This window comes from Dromiciops gliroides, chromosome 6 (genome assembly GCF_019393635.1).
Source record: "Dromiciops gliroides isolate mDroGli1 chromosome 6, mDroGli1.pri, whole genome shotgun sequence".
Lineage (NCBI taxonomy): Eukaryota > Metazoa > Chordata > Mammalia > Microbiotheria > Microbiotheriidae > Dromiciops > Dromiciops gliroides.
The window spans coordinates 102,695,995-102,712,374 of NC_057866.1; the positions used below are offsets into that span (position 1 = coordinate 102,695,995).

Below are 16,380 nucleotides of genomic sequence, written 5' to 3' on the forward strand. Positions count from 1 at the left end.
CTTTTCACCTGTGCTTAGGAACAATCGCCTGGGAAGCTTGTGGAGGATGTATTGGAGAAGGGAAAAGCTTGAGGCTTTGAGATCAGTTAGTAGGCCATCAGTTAGTGACTATGGGAATGCAGAGAAGGGGGCGGGGAGAGACTTTGTGGAGGGAGAAACAAGGTTTGACCATTGAATAGATATGTGGGGCGAGGGAGAGTGAGGAGGCTAAGACAGCTCCGAGGGGGTGGTCCTGGGACACTGGAAAGATTGTGGTGCCTTGAACAGAAAGGGGTGGATTTGTAGAGAAGGGGAAGGAATTCTGTTTTGGATGTATTGAGTCTGAGGTGTCTATGGGACATCCACTTTGAAATACTTAATAAGTATGGATAAAGCACTGACCCTGAATTCAGGAGGACCTGAGTTCAAATCCAGCCTCAGACATTTGACACTTACTAGATGTGTGACCTTGGGCAAGTCACTTAACCCTCATTGCCCTGAAAAAAAAAAAGAAATGAAAAGAAATATTTAATAAGTAGGAGCTGAGGGAGTGGGGCTCAAGAGAGCAGGTAAGGCTGAATGGATGACATTTGACAAATTTGCCTAGAGGTATCAGTTGTTTGGTTGTGCATACCTAGGTTAGTGCTTGGAAGGGGGACATATGCATATACGTGTGACAATGTATAGAATATCTATCTTTTCTGTCCGAAGATTGCTCATGGGCCTGACATGCCTGGAAGTTATGAGGAGATGATTCAGATTTGTACTTCGGAGTTTACACAGGCACCAAACTAGCTCCTTTTGGGTCCATTCTTTCTTGACTGATTTCTTTCTTCCTTCAGCAGTGGCATTGCCCCTTGGGCTACCATCCAGGAATCTGGAGAGCTGAGTTTTAGCTCTGCTTTGCCCTCTTGGATCCCTAGCGATCTACTCCAAAGCTTCCTGGCTGAGAACTCCAGCATCTGGGGCCCTAGCAAGGGTGGGGTTTTGGGGACTGTCACCAATCAGTTGATTCTCTGAGGGCCATGGACAACTGGCTATAACTTTAGGGGGACTCCCTGTAAAATGGGCACATTAACCACCAGGAGAGGTTGTGAAGCAGGTAGAACCCAGGCATACAGTTTTGCGTGTTTTTGAACATTTCTTTGAGTTTAAATCCTATTCCTCCCTACTCTGAATCCCCTTAGGGCAGGGCTCAGGTCTATCCCTCTTCTGTCTCCTAGTCTGGGAATCTTGAGGGAGGGCCTGGGTTGTCCTCTTCTGCTAGCACTGCCTAGTTTGGTGTAGGAGCCACAGGACTGGACACAAGGGTGGGGTTGAATTGAGGGAAATGTCATGGGGAATTAGCATGACTTGATGGGGTATTTCAGGTTTCTTGGATAAGTGCATGTGAGGCCCAAACAGAACACTAACTGCCCCCCAACCCCACCCGATTTTGTATTTAATCCAGCAAACCCTCTGGGCGTCCTTCTGGCTAATATGGTGTCTCCTGCGCTTGTGAAAAAAGAGGAAGATATTCCACTAATGGTAAGCCACAGCACCTCTGCCTTCACTTCTCAAATTCATGATGGCTTAGATCCAGCCCTAACCTTCTCCTGACCTCTAGTCTCACATGTCCAAGTGTATTGTAGACAACTTGGACTGGATCTCTCACAGACATCTTAAAGTCAACAGGCCCCAAACAGAACTCATTATTCACCCCAACTTCCCAACCCTCCCCTCTTCCCAACTTTCTAATTACCATCCAGGGTACCACCATCCTCTCAATCATTCAACTCAGGTTCACACCTTTGATGCCATCCTCTACTCCTCCCACTCTCTCTCAGCCTCCATATCAAATATGTTGCCAAGGCCTGTCAGTTTTAACTTCACAACATCTCCCTCAACTCCCCTGTCTCTTCTCTGACACTGCCACCATCTTGGTGCAGGCCATCAGTAGCCTGCAGGTGGGTCTCTGGGCCACAAGTTTCTCCTCACTTCAATCCATCCTCCACTCGGCTATCAGATTGAGCTTCCTAAAACATAGGTCTGATCATATCATCTCCCTTCTCTCCCCATTCAATAAACTCCAATGGTTCCCCATTATTTATAGGATCAAATCAGAAAATCCTTTGTTTGACTTTCAAAGCCCTTCATAACCTAGAACCTGCCTATCTTTCTAGTGTTCTTAGCCCTTACTTCCCTTCATGGACTCTGTCATCCAGTAACACCCACCTCCTTGCTATTCCATCTCCCAAGTCTGAACTGTTTCTAGTGGCTGTCCACCATGCCAGGAACATTTTCCCTGCCCATCTCTGTCTCCTAGATTCCTTTGCTTCTTTCAAATCTTCCAAATTTCCCTCTGAGATTACCCACAATGTATCCGATTTATATCTTGTTTATACATAGTTATTCTTTGTCTCTCCCATTAGACTCCGAGCTCCTAGAGAACAAAGATTGTTTTTTTGTCTTTCTTTGTATCCTTAACATAGTGCCTGACACATAGTAGGCACTTAATAAAATGCTAGTTGGCTGAGTGACCATGACCTCTGTATGTCTGGATCTCTCCATGCATACATACGTGTCCATTTATCTGTGTGTCTTTTATCAGATTGGATTCTATATCATCCCAGCGGGTCTTGCCTGCTTCCTCTCCAGTGCCTGCATTTGGGAAAGTGTCCCTCCAACCCCTCCATCCTTGGGAGCTGCCACCTCTACCTCAGAGCCTTTTCTTTCAGGGATGTGGATTGTAAGTACCTCTTCAGGCAGACATACCGGGGTCCCAGAACTGGAACCCTGGTCATTTTTCCTTGGCCTAAGTCAGGAATGCACAATTCAGGGAGAATCCCCAAACCCTTGGTTGGCTATCAGTCATACTTACTTTATCCAGGCCAAGTCATGTTGGCCCTTGTTGGGGGACAGGGAGATACCAAAGGGTCAGTCTTGACATCAGGGGAACATATAGCCTGTAGGGGAGAGAAAATTTCTACCAAATTGTTCATTAGAGAAGAGTATAGGATCCAAGGCTGGAGTTTCTAGTTCTGTAGTAGGAATTCAGGGTAGGAAAATATCAACGCATGCTGGAGCAATCAGGAAAGGCTGCATGGAAAGAGCCTGTCTATTAATTTATGACAGAGTATAGGTCATTAACAGAGCAGAGAAAAATCTTCCTTACACTACCTTACCAATGATTCAGGCTTCCCTCTACAGAGAATTCAACAAGAGCTTGGCAAGTACAAAAATGAATTGGTTTTGATTTCACATATCTCGCTGGTCAGCCCTGGGTTCTTGGAATGGGTGGACACTAGTCACCTAAGAGTTGACCTGTGGGTAAGGACAAAGCCTGACACCTAAACTACCACTCGTTCTTTTAGTGTGACCCTAGCAAAGTAATACCTGAACTCACTCATCTTTGACGTGAGGGGATTGGGCTAATGTAGAGGTCCTTAACCTTTTTTGTATCATGGTCCCTTTGAATAGTCTGATGAAGCCTATGGACCCCTACATATTATGGCCTACACTCATAACTGAAAGAAATGATAAATTTCAGAGATTAATCAAAATAAATATGTAATTTGTTGTTTCATCCAACTTCAAGGACCCCTCAGAAATCTACATGGACCTGGGTTAAGAACCTGTGAGAAGTGGGGCAGCTAGGTGGCGCAGTGAATAGAGCACCGGCCCTGGATTCAGGAGGACCTGAGTTCAAATCCTGCCTCAGACACTTAACACTTACTAGCTGTGTGACTCTGGGCAAGTCACTTAAGTCCAATTGCCTCACAAAAACAAACAAACAAAAAAAGAACCTGTGAGAAGTGACTAGAAATGTTCCTAGAAACCCAAAAGGGAAGTTGGGGGAATGTATGGTCCCCAATTAGAAGTCATACCTAGGGGCAGCTAGGTAGCGCAGTGGACAGAGCACTGGCCCTGGATTCAGGAGGACCTGAGTTCAAATCCTGCCTCAGACACTTAACATTTACTAGCTGTGTGACCCAGGGCAAGTCACTTAACCCCAATTGCCCAGCCCCCCCCCCCCAAAAAAAGAAGTCATACCTAGTTCCATCCCTCTCTACCCATCATCCTTAAGCCAGGAAGCAGGTGAGGATTTTGTCATGTCACATGTTCCATATGAGAACTATGAGATATATTAATCATGTAGCTTTCATGTCATATATCACATATCATGGATCATTAGGAATTCTCCTGGTTTTGCATGTTACATATAACATATCCCATGAAGTCTTTTTTGTATAGGCTGCATGTGTTTGGAAAAGCCATACATACTGTGATACTTGCATGTGTCATGAATTGTATATAAATCACCAATGGCATGTTGTCCAACTTTGGGCTGCTCAGTTGCTGGTCAGAGATGTTTCTAGGAGCAGAGTATTAGGACAGAGCCCTCATGGTGGTGCCTTAGTCACTGATTTTAGGCCTCACCTGCCTCTTGGTATTCTTCTCCAGCTCCTTCGGAACAAAGCATATGCCATTCTGGCCCTGTGCTTTGGAGGTGGCATTGGTGCCTTCTCTGCCTTCTCTGCCCTGCTGGAGCAGATCCTCTGCGTGAAAGGCTATTCCAATGTGAGTAGGGGATGAGAAGTATGGGGAGGGGTGGGAGGATGAACCTGGTGAAACTGGGTGGAAAATGATGAGGGGGCTGCTGCCTTGGGTGCCCTCCTTAAATGGGGATCTGGGAGGAGTATGATACCCATTCTCCACCCTCTCCAATCAGGAGGCAGGAGCCTCAGGGACAAGGAGTACTAAGGAGGTGTAAGTTTCAGAGTTGACATCATCTTGCAGAATGATGAATTTCTGGAGATCATGGAGAGCAGCTGAATGGGAAACAATGGGCCTTAGAACTCAAAGAGACCTCCCTCCTCCCTCTCCTCAAATTTTCTCAGGGTACTTTTATTTGTTGTTGTTATATACAGAGATCACATGGAGCCTTACCCTATTTTATTCTATTATTGGGCGTATTTAGTTGATTTATTAAACTGTAAACTTCTTGAAGGCAGGCTGTCAAATTCACTTTTTTTGTGTTATCTAGGACATGAGAGACCACTAATGACTGGTGTCAATTGGATTGTTGTTTTTGAATCTCCTCTCATTTCTCAGATGGGAAAATGGGGACTCAGAGCAATGGGTGAATCAACAAACGTGTATTAGGCTAAGTACCAGGATCTGTTCTAAGTCGTAGGGATACAAATAAAAAGCAAAAACAGTCCCTTTTCTTCAAGAAGTTTACATTCTAAGTGGGGGAGACTACATATAGAAGTCAGAATATACAAGATACATAGAGATTGGATGGTAGGTAATCTCTGAGGGGAAGGCACTAGCAAGTTGGGGTTTGGGGAGCAGAGGAGGACCAGGAAAAGCCTCTTCAAGGATGTGGCACTTGAACTGAATCTTTAAGAAAGCCAGGGATTCTTAGAGTTGGAGATTAGGAAGGGAGAGCATCCCAGACATGAAGAATAGCCACCACAAAGGCATAGAGATAGGAAATGAGTGTGTTGTTGCAAAAACAAGGAGGCCAGCGATACTGGATCATACATAGTGTGCATGGAAGGGAGGAAAGCGCCAGACTTGAAAAAGTTAGGAAGGGGCCAGATGGGGAAGAGCTTTAAATGATGAAAAGGGATGTTCTATTTGCTCCTGGAGGAAACAGGGAGCCTTTGGAGTTTATCAAGTGTGGGTGGCTTTGGGAGGGTTAATATGATCAGAATTATGTTTTAGGAAAATCTGTTTGGGTGTTGAATGGAGAATGAATTGGGGTGGGGAGAGGCTTACGGTTGAGATACCAGTTAGGAGGCGATTGTAACAATCCATGGGAGGGGCAGCTAGGTGGCCCTGGATTCAGGAGGACCTGAGTTCAAATCCAGCCTCAGACACTTGACACTTACTAGCTGTGTGACCCTGGGCAAGTCACTTAACCCCAATTGCCTCACCAAAAAAACAAAAACAAAAACAAAAAACAATCCATGGGAGATGTAAGAAGGGATGCACCCTGGTGGTGGCTGTGGGACTGGAGGAAAGGGTATATATGGGAGATGTGTAGAGAAAGAAATAACAACATAAGGCAAGTGATGTGCGGTGAGCAAGAGAAAGGATGGCGATGCTCTAGACAGTAAAAGGGAAGTTCAGAAGAGGTGAGAGTTTGGGGGGAAAGCTAATGAGCTTTTATTTGGACATGTTGACTTGTGTCCTCTTAGCCAATCCTGGTACCCACAGTCCAATATTCTGTCCACGGCATAGAACTGCCTTGGATGGTAGGTCCATCTTGCATCCTCCATGCCTCTTTCAGAGTCACTTGGACTTTGTAGGATTCAGTTCAATTCAACAAATATTTAATTAGCACCTACTGTTTGCAGAGTCTTATAAAATCTGGTTCCAGGAGTTCCCAGTCTAGTGGGGGTGGGAAAAAGGATATGGGATATAGACTGACTTGACTAATACAAAGTAGAGAGTGTAAAGATGCCTAAGAGAGCTAGGAAGACAGACTTCAGTTTGTACACATGCCACCCTGAGTCATGGTCAGACTAGGATTACGCTCCATTGTGTTCAGATTTCATGTAGTTCAACAAATATTTATTAACCACTTCTAAGTACCCAAGACATGATGTTATGCCTCGTGAAGTTATACTTTGCAGAGAAGGCATCAGCTTGTATAGATAGAAGAATATTCCTCATCTGGGAGCTCCCTATCATAGGTCCAACCCCTATCTTTCCTTTGTGTCAACCACAATTTCCTTGCATTATTTTTTTTTCAGTTTACCAAGTTTTATTACAATACTGTGAGTGACCATAGGAAGAAAACCAGAAAAGTAGAAAGTTATCTCTCCCTTGCATTATTTTTGAATGGGAGGTTGGTGATGAAATCTCCAGCATGCCCACCCATGTAAATAAACTCAAACAGTCCCAGGTCTACACCACAGCTTCCTGCTTTGCAACAGTCCTAGCAGATGCTGTGGGAGTTGGAGGTGGGGGGTGGGAATCAGGATGAGATGGAGACAAAAATTACAAAAATGACCTTCAGTACTACAGTATCCCTTCTGTTTTTTTGTGATGGCGGTAGACTGTTAGAAAAAGAGACAGAGAGTGTAAAAAAAGTCACAGGTTTTTTTTGTTTGTTTGTTTTGTTTTGTTTTTGCAGGGCAATGAGGGTTAAGTGACTTGCCCAGGGTCACACAGCTAGTAAGTGTCAAGTGTCTGAGGCCAGATTTGAACTCAGGTACTCCTGAATCCAGGGCCAGTGCTTTATCCACTGCACCACCTAGCTGCCCCGAATGTCACAGTTTTAATTTTAATGTTGGTATTCTGAATACTTGTGAGATACTTGTCTGATGACCAGTGAGTATATCTGTATAACTGAAGAAACATTTTTTGCTATAAATGACACCAGAAAACATAAGAAAGTTGCAGCTAAAAGAAAATATCCTCCCCTCAGACAAATAAAGGATTGAACGGGGTTGGCACCACTATATGCCATAAGGAATCAAGAAAACATACATTTATTGAATGTCTATTATAGGGGGCGGCTAGGTGGCGCAGTGGATAAAGCACCAGCCCTGGATTCAGGAGTACCTGAGTTCAAATCCAGCCTCAGACACTTGACACTTACTAGCTGTGTGACCCTAGGCAAGTCACTTAACCCACATTGCCTGCAAAAAAAAAAAATGTCTATTATATGCAAGGTGCTTGGGATTCAAAACTCAAAATAAAAAAAAAAAACCCTCTGCCTTCCAGAAGCTCCCATTCCAGTGTGTGTGGTGGTGGTGTTGGGAATGGTGGTCTGTGGACGGGATGCAGAATGTACACAGGCATTAGATGACAAGGACTGAGAAGGAACTAGGGAATGACTGTGAGCTATCAGGAAAGGTTTCTTGTAGGAAGTGGCACCTGATGCAAACCTTGAAGGACTTTAGGGATCCCGAGAAGTGGAGATGAAGAAAGAGTCAATTCTAAGTGTGGGGAACAAACAGCCCTTGCAAAGGCACAGAGAGAGTCTAGGCAATGTCAGTTTCAGGGAAGTTGGGTTGGGATGGGATTGTATGAAGGAAAGTACCTGGCATATTTTGTTGTTGTTGAGCTGTTCCAGTCATGTCTGACTCTGTGACCCCATTTGGGGTTTTCTTAGCAAAGATACTGGGGTGGTTTTGCCATTTCCTTCTCCAGCTCATTTTACAGATGAGGAAACTGAGGCAAACAGGGTTAAGTGACTTGCCAGAGTCACACAGCTAGAGTAAGTGTCTGAGGCCAGATTTGAACTCATTTCTTCCAACTCCAGGGCTGTTGCTCTATCCACTGGGCCACCCAGCTGCCCTGCCTGGCATAGAGAAGGCACTTAATAAATGCTAGTTGACTGACTGATTAATATAAAATGTCTGGAAAGGTAGACTTGAGCCAGATTCACTGGGCTAAGTCAGTTTTGTTTTACCCTAGAAGGAAGAAGAAGATTTTTAACAAGGCAAATGATATGACAATACCTCTCTCCCTTCCAAATATCAGTTTGGCAGATGAATGGAGGAGGATGACTTGGAAGAGGGAGAGAGACCATTGGAAGGGAAGGAAGTGGAAAGTGGAACAAAGAGGTATCTTCAGAAACAGGAAAGCTACCCTTTATGGGCTCTGAAAGGGCAGAAATTACTTATCAGAGGACAGTCATCGGGCTCCCAGCAGACTTTTCAAGGAGTACAAGGGAGATTTGCAGAAAGTGGAATATGGTGTTTGCAAAGATAAGAAGCATGGTCCCCGAACCCAGAATTATATACCCAGCAAACCCTAGCATGATCAATGATGACAAGAGATGAATATTTGAGAAGCAAATAGCCTTTGAAAAGTTTGTAGAGAGATAGATCCACTTCAAAGAAGTCTTTGAATTCTAAAAGACTTCTTCCCCAAAAGATAAACATTTAAAGCAATCAAGATAAAGCAGTTGCTAAGAAAATAAGACCAAATCACTGAAGGTTCAGAATTGTGTTTCAGAGAAATGGATAGTCTAGTATGGTAGCGAGATTAAAAAAAAAAAACAGCAAAGAGGGAAAAGAGAGTACAGAGAAAGCTAATCCTCACACGAAGCCCTGATCTTGATAAAGGGGAAGTCTAAGGGTTTGTTTTTTTTGTTCAGTTGTTTTTCAGTTGTGTCTGACCCTTTGTGACCCCATTTGGGGTTTTCTTGGCAGATACTGTCGTGGTTTGACATTTCCTTCTCCAGCTCATTTTACAGATGAGGAAACTGAGGCAAACAGGATTAAGTGATTTGCCCAGGGTCACACAGCTAGTAAGTGTTTGAGGCCAGATTTGAACTCAGGAAGATGAGTCTCCTTGATTCCAAGCCAAGTCCTCTATCTACTGCATCTCCTAATTGCCTCAAATAGCAAATAGTAATGCAATTGAATAAAAGGCACAGTCCCTCATGGAATCTAAAATAAAATAACTTGTAAGTACCCCTCATAGTTAATGAACATGATGCAAAAATACCAAATAAAAGTCACCAGTAGAATATACAGTTCTTGAAAAAAAAAATACCACCATGACCAAGTATTATTTATAAATGGAATCCAAGGATAGTTTAAGACCAAGAAAATAGTGTAATCTCAACAATCACAAAACCCAAAGACAACATGATCATGTATTAGATACAGAGAAAGTCTTTGATTGAAAGTTTTCCTTTGGAGAATTCACTTGGGTTAAGTAAAAAAAAAAATTAATAGGAATAGTGGGGTCTTTCCACCATATGAGAAGTAAATATTTGAAAGAATGAGCTAATAATATATGTAATGGAGAAATTGCCATTAAAAAGAGCCATTAAACAGGGATTTTCCCTCTTGCCACTGCCATTGAACATAGTTTTAGAAATCTTAGCAGTGAAGCATGAAAAGGAAATAAAAGGAATAAATATTCATGAAGAGGTTAAACTACTTCTATTTGCAGATGATACGATTGTGTATCCAGAAAACCTCAAACAAAAAATTATCGGAGTTAATAAATGCCTTTTTTTTTTTAGGGCAATGAGGGTTAAGTGACTTGCCCAGGGTCACACAGCTAGCTGCCCCGTTAATAAATGCTTTTAACAAAGTAATGGGTTATAAAATTTCTAGGGGCGGCTAGGTGGCACAGTGGATAGAGCACCGGTCCTGGATTCAGGAGGACCTGAGTTCAAATCCGGCCTCAGACACTTAACACACTTACTAGCTGTGTGACCCTGGGCAAGTCACTTAACCCCAATTGCCTCACCAAAATAAAAAAAAAAAAAAAGATAAACTCTAAATCTGCAATTCTATGTATTGACACTTATAATCAAGAGAAACTGATAGAAAAAAGAAGGAAAAAAAAGAAGAAAATACCTTTTACAATAAGGGCAAACATCTATCAAATACTTGGGCATTATTTTATTGAAACCTATTTTCTGAGATGGTGATCCTGGAAACACAAGCAGCAGCAGTTGGGGAGGTTGCTTTTCCCTGCAATCCATTGTTCCCCATCCTTGGAGTAAAGACTCTTCTACGAATAAGATCATAGATCAAGAATTTGAAGGAACCTTGGAGGTCATGTAATACTATTTCCAGCTAGGTGGCACAATGCATAGAGCGCTGGATCTGGAGTCAGGAAGACCTGAGTTCAAATCCAGCTTCAGATACTTACTAGCTGTGTGATCCTGGGCAAGTCACTTAACCCGTTTGCCTCAGTTTTCTCATCTGTAAAATGAGCTGGAGAAGGAAATGGCAAATCACTCCAAGATCTCTGCCAAGAAAACCCCAAATGGGGTCACGAAGAGTGAGGTCATGAAGTTGGACACAACTGAAACAAAGAAACCACCCCTACCAGCTCATTGTACAGGGAAGAGACTCATGGGGCCTAGGGTATCTACACTTAAGCAATTACAATGGGTGGCAACATTCGCTGTTATGCATTGGCCTGGTCCTGTCTAAAGTGGTGGATGCTACCTCACCATCACTGTTGCCCCAAGGCCATTGTTGTTTCTCCTCCTACTGGCCACTCTGGGATTTGACTGCCCACAGATGATCAAATTGACTTGTGCAAGAAGCAGGAATGGCAAGGGCTGGGCAGGTACACCTGACAGGGCAATTTGCAGAAGGAATTTACCTGGCTTCTTGATTGCCAGGTGGGGAGTGGCTTTTATTGTGCCCTAGAAGGTCAGGGACTTACATGTCTATTTTGATGATCTGAGGTTTAATCAAATCTCCATCCCCACCTTGTACCCACATCCTTGATCCTGGATAAAAAAAATTTGTGAAAAGTCCAGGGAGATGAAGTGTGGGGTAAACTGAGTCTGCCAAAATTGGTGGAGTGTTTTAGGTGCTCCTGAATCAGAGCTGGGGAACAGTAAAAGGGGGAGTTTTCTTATGGCCGTTTTTCATCAATGTATAGCCTTACCCTCTACTGATGTTCCATTTGTCTTGAAAGGTCACATAATATAGTGGAAAGTGCCCTGATCTTAGAATTAGGAGAGACATGGGTTCAGATCCTGCCTCTGATGTTAGTCATTTGACCATAGGTTTTGCAAACTCTTAAGCATTATGTGGGTGCCAATTATTGTTACTCTCTGGAGAGGCTGACCAGGACAGCTTGAGCATGTCTGTGGCTGCTTTTCCTGGGTTTTTACCTTGTTCATATTTGCCTCAGTGAGCTTCCTATGGTCCCAGCAAGTTGAATATAGAGAAGGTATTCAGGGAAAATAATCTTAGGCACAGCTAGTCAGTCTCATTCAGTGTCCAAAGATCATTCTCTCACCCTTAGGATGTGCCCATACCACAGGTTGGAAACTTTATCACTTACAGGATATGGGTATGGGAAGAAAATCAAGGAGAAGTAGGAGGGCTGGTTCCTTACTCATTTAGTTTGATCATACCCTCTTCAATCAGCAAAAATCCAACTTTTCCCCTCCCCCTCCCCCACTGAGAATAAATAAATAAATAAATATCACAAATAGGTATGGTCAAGTGTGAGAAAATAATTATTAATAATGGATTTCTGGGGGGGGGGGAACTCAGATCAGTTTCAGGCTTTTCTCTCCCAGCCCCCCCCCCCACTCCCCCACTGCAGAAAGTCAAGTTATTGAGGAACTTCAGCAGATCTTGCCTGGGAGAGGCCCAAAGGAACAAAAGAAATGGAGATTGATTCTTTTGTCTAGCTCAGTGAACTAACTGATGGGATCAAACCACACCTAGATATTGGACTTCACCTTTCCCTTTCTTTTTTTTTTGGTGGGGCAATGAGGTTTAAGTGACTTGCCCAGGGTCACACAGCTAGTAAGTGTCAAGTGTCTGAGGTCAGATTTGAACTCAGGTCTTCCTGAATCCAGGGCTGGTGCTTTATCCACTGTGTCACCTAGCTGCCCCCTACACCTTTGCCTTTCAGCAAGGGTCTTTTACATTCTTTCCCTGATGTCATTTGTAGAGTTCATTTTAATTTAGACTACCATCAAGTCATGTCAACCAATGGAATTGAATGATGCTAACCAATTAGCTTTGATCAATGTATAATGCCCTGCCTCTTTCAAAAAAGGATAAAAGAGGCAGTAGGTAGCACAGTGGCCCTGGATTCAGGAGGACCTGAGTTTAAATTGGCCTCAGACATTTGACACTTACTAGCTGTGTGACCCTGGGCAAGTCACTTAACCCTCATTGCCCCGGAAAAAAAAAAGAAAAAAAAAACAACAAAAGAGGATAAAACCATTGATCTCCAGGGCTTTGTTTCTCTTGTTCACTCTTCCTCTTATGACAGTGTAGGTTTTGTAGGTCTTCTGAACCCTGCTTGCTGTTTTTCTGAGAGACAGCGTGAGTCCAGGGCTTTTCTCCTGCTCATGCTAATTGTAACGTGGTCAATCCTTAACTAGTATATATAATATTAATTAATAATAATGCTTACTGCCCAAACTGGTGTAATAGCAATTAATACATAAAAACTAATAAAATGGCAATTTAAAAACACAATTTTAGTTAAAAAAATTTTAAAAACCACAAGCAAAGCAAATTTTTGCATTGGTCATGATACAATATATACACACATATCTACTTTACCTATATAAACATAAGTATAATATATATATATGTATTATACTCATGTATATATCCACACAGCAACCTCTGCATAAAGCTTCATTTTAATTTTAATTTACTTATTTTGCAGGGCAATGAAGGTTAAGTGACTTGCCCAGGGTCACACAGCTAGCAAGTGTCAAGTGTCCCAGGATGAATTTGAACTCAGGTCCTCCTGAATCCAGGGCCAGTGCTTTATCCATTGTGCCACCTAGCTGCCTCTTTTATCCTCTTTTTTTGTTTTTTTGTTTTTTAGGCAATGGGGGTTAAGTGACTTGCCCAGAGTCACACAGCTAGTAAGTGTCAAGTGTCTGAGGCCCGATTTGAACTCAGGTACTCCTGAATCCAGGGCCGGTGCTTTAACCACTGCGCCATCTAGCTGCCCCCTTTTATCCTCTTTTGAAAGAGGCAGGTCATTATACATTGATCAAAGCTAATTGATGGGGCAGCTAGGTAGCCCAGTGGATAGAGCACTGGCCCTGGATTCAGGGGGACCTGAGTTCAAATGCAGCCTTAGACACTTGACACTTACTAGCTGCGTGACCCTGGGCAAGTCAATTAACCCCAATTGCTTCACCAAAAAAAAAAAAAAGCTAATTGGTTAGCATCATTCAATTCCATTAGTTGACATGACTTGATGGTGGTCGAGGGAGGCAGGCAGGCAGGAAGGCCTGTAGAGGGAGGAGGCTGTGGGGGCCAGGGACAAAGAAGCAAGAGCAACAGGAGGAACATGAGGGCCAGGGATAGCCATGTGGGTGCCTGACTAGAACCAAGAGGAAAAAGTGGGGCAGACACATGGGGGCCAGGACACAGACAAGAGAGATCAATTAGCAATACAGGGCAGCACCCAAAGAACAAAGATGGAAGACATACAGGGTGGACACCCAGACAGGTTGGCTGAGCAGGGCAGGGATCTCAAAGCAAGACCAGATCCCTTCCCCTACCACCCCTACCAATGGTGTTGGTCTCTCCTGTGTCCATTATTCTGCTTTCACTTGGAAAGGTTTTTTTTTTGGAGGGGGGAGGTGGGGGGGGGTAGAGTGGGGGGAGGGAGGTAGGATGGGGATACCTCAGGAGCCCCAGCAAAGTACTGTACAGTAAAGTTAAAACATAGGTATTTTTTGGAATGTGGATTTCTTTCAGAATTCTTTAGCTAAAGTTGAGTTTGCAGTGTAAATTTACATAAAGTGACAACTGTCAGTAAATATTTCATTCTTGCCAATGACTCACCTCTCTATCAGGAGGTGGGTAGAATGTTTCATCATTAGTCATCATTAGTCCATCATTAGGCATTTTGAATTGTTTGTCTTCACAATATTGTGGTCATTGTATATAAACTGTTCTCCTGGTTCTGCTCACTTCACTCTGAAACGGTCTCCTTCATCATTTCTTTTTCTTTCTCTTTTTTCTTGGGGCAATAAGGGTTAAGTGACTTGCCCAGGGTCACACAGCTAGTAAGTGTCAAGTGTCAGGTCCTCCTGAATCCAGGGCTGGTGCTTTATCCACTTCGCCACCTAGATGCCCCTCCTTTATCATTTCTTAAAGCACAATAGTATCACGTTCATGTACCATAATTTGTTCAGCTATTCCCAAACTGATGGGCAACCTTTTGGATTCCATGTCTTTGCCATCTCAAAAAGAGCTGCAATGAATATTTGTGTACATCCTTAAGAGTTTGTTTTGCTTAGTATCAATCCTATTGCATACTTTACCCTGCTTCTGATTTCACCTTTTCCCTTCTCTAATCCCTCTTTTTTTTTTTTTTTTTTTTGGTGGAGCAATGACGGTTAAGTGACTTGCCCCGTGTCACAGAGCTAGTAAGTGTCAAGTGTCTGAGGTCTGATTTGAATTCAGGTCCTCCTGAATCCAGGACCAGTGCTTTATCCACAGCGCCCCCTAGCTGTCCTCACCTTTTCCCTTCTCAAGGGAAATACATTTCTGTACCCAACTGTGTATGTGCATAAATTTTCCCTCCTTTGGCTAGTCCCAGTGATAGTAACGTTCAAGTGCTTTCTCCATTCCTTCCTCTTTGTCTCTATAGTCTTCCACTTGTATGCCCGAATTACATAAGATGAGCTTCCCTGATTTTTAGTGGGAGGTTTCTTGGGGTTCCTAGTGTTGGTGGGGTCTGTGGGAGTCTTTGGGAAGGAAGTCATAGGGTCTACTAGGTGAAGGAGATCCCATGAGGCCATGGAAGATACGCTTCAGTGGTATGAGTTGGTATCTTTCAGTGCCATCAAGGGAATTTCCTGACACCTGCTTTTGGCTTCTGTTTCTTTCTCTTTTCTTGGCATGAAGCTAAAGGGTATTACGGGAATCAATCAAGGAGCAACCTGGTCTTCAAGTCCATATGCACGAGCAAATCCATGTGTGTTTTTGCCATGTGCAGGAGTTTAGAGGGGACTGAGCAGTTCAGCTGGGTATGGTGGTGGCTGGGATTCAGGAGCCCTGGGTTTAAGTTTAGGTTTGGCAGCTCACTTTTTGTGTAACCTCAAGCTAGTCATTTAATTCAGTTTCTGACAAATAACTACTAAGTATCCAATGTGTGCAAAGAACTCAGTCTTTCCGGACCTTAGTTTTCCTCACCACAGAAAAACCATCTATGATGGAAGGAGCTGACTTTGTCTGTGTCCCACCATTCACGGATGCTCTCTCTACTTCCTGGTACTGCTAGGGGGTGAAATGGTGTGGTGATGACAGTCACTGCTGGTGATGCTGCTGCTGTCTTTGTACTCTGTCATTAACAGAGAGAGCCTCGAATATAGTCAGTACTTAATAAATTGGACTCAGTAGCAGTGGCTGCAATGAGCATCATGATGATGGTGGGGGCCGTGGTACCCTGAGTGATAGAAAGTTAGGCAGAAATGTTTGTTTGTTCTTCTGATTATCCTCTTCAACTCTTTTAAAAGAGGGTATCAGAAAGCATCCAACCGATAACTGCCTAGAGCCTTACCCAGGAGACATTCAACAAATGTCTGTTGAATGGAATCGCTGTCAGCACAGAAATAATCACCTGTAGCTCTTCGTTGATGGGCATGTTGATGTGTCCTAGGGACAAAACTAGAATGCTCTCTGCTGTGTTTTTGGCCTGGCCATGACATGCCCTATGCCAACAGCATGTTCTTTGGCGACGGCGTGCCCTGCGCCCTCTAAAGGCAACATGACCTTTTCCTTTTTTTAGGAATTTTCAGGCCTCTGCGGCGCCCTCTTCATTGGATTTGGTATTATTGGTGCTTTTCTCCTTGGTCTTTATGTGGACAAGACCAAGCAGTTCATTGAAGCCACCAAGGTTGGCTTTTGTCTGACTACATTAGCTGCCATCGCTTTTGCTGTGGTAAGTGACCATCCTCTATGTTTTGCATGA

At 43.5% G+C, this 16,380-nt stretch overlaps 1 protein-coding gene across 2 annotated transcripts in view; it reads left to right on the forward strand.

The window, feature by feature from the left end:
- Window positions 1-16,380, forward strand: part of SLC49A3 (solute carrier family 49 member 3) — a 60,466-nt gene that overhangs the window by 25,677 nt on the left and 18,409 nt on the right. The window contains exons 4-7 of one of the 2 annotated variants that reach the window (XM_043971235.1): window positions 1,430-1,506; window positions 2,570-2,707; window positions 4,423-4,539; window positions 16,198-16,350. In XM_043971235.1, coding sequence (XP_043827170.1) covers window positions 1,430-1,506; window positions 2,570-2,707; window positions 4,423-4,539; window positions 16,198-16,350 — 485 coding nt within the window. The remainder of the gene's footprint in view (window positions 1-1,429; window positions 1,507-2,569; window positions 2,708-4,422; window positions 4,540-16,197; window positions 16,351-16,380) is intronic. The other variant, XM_043971237.1, reaches the window with a different exon arrangement.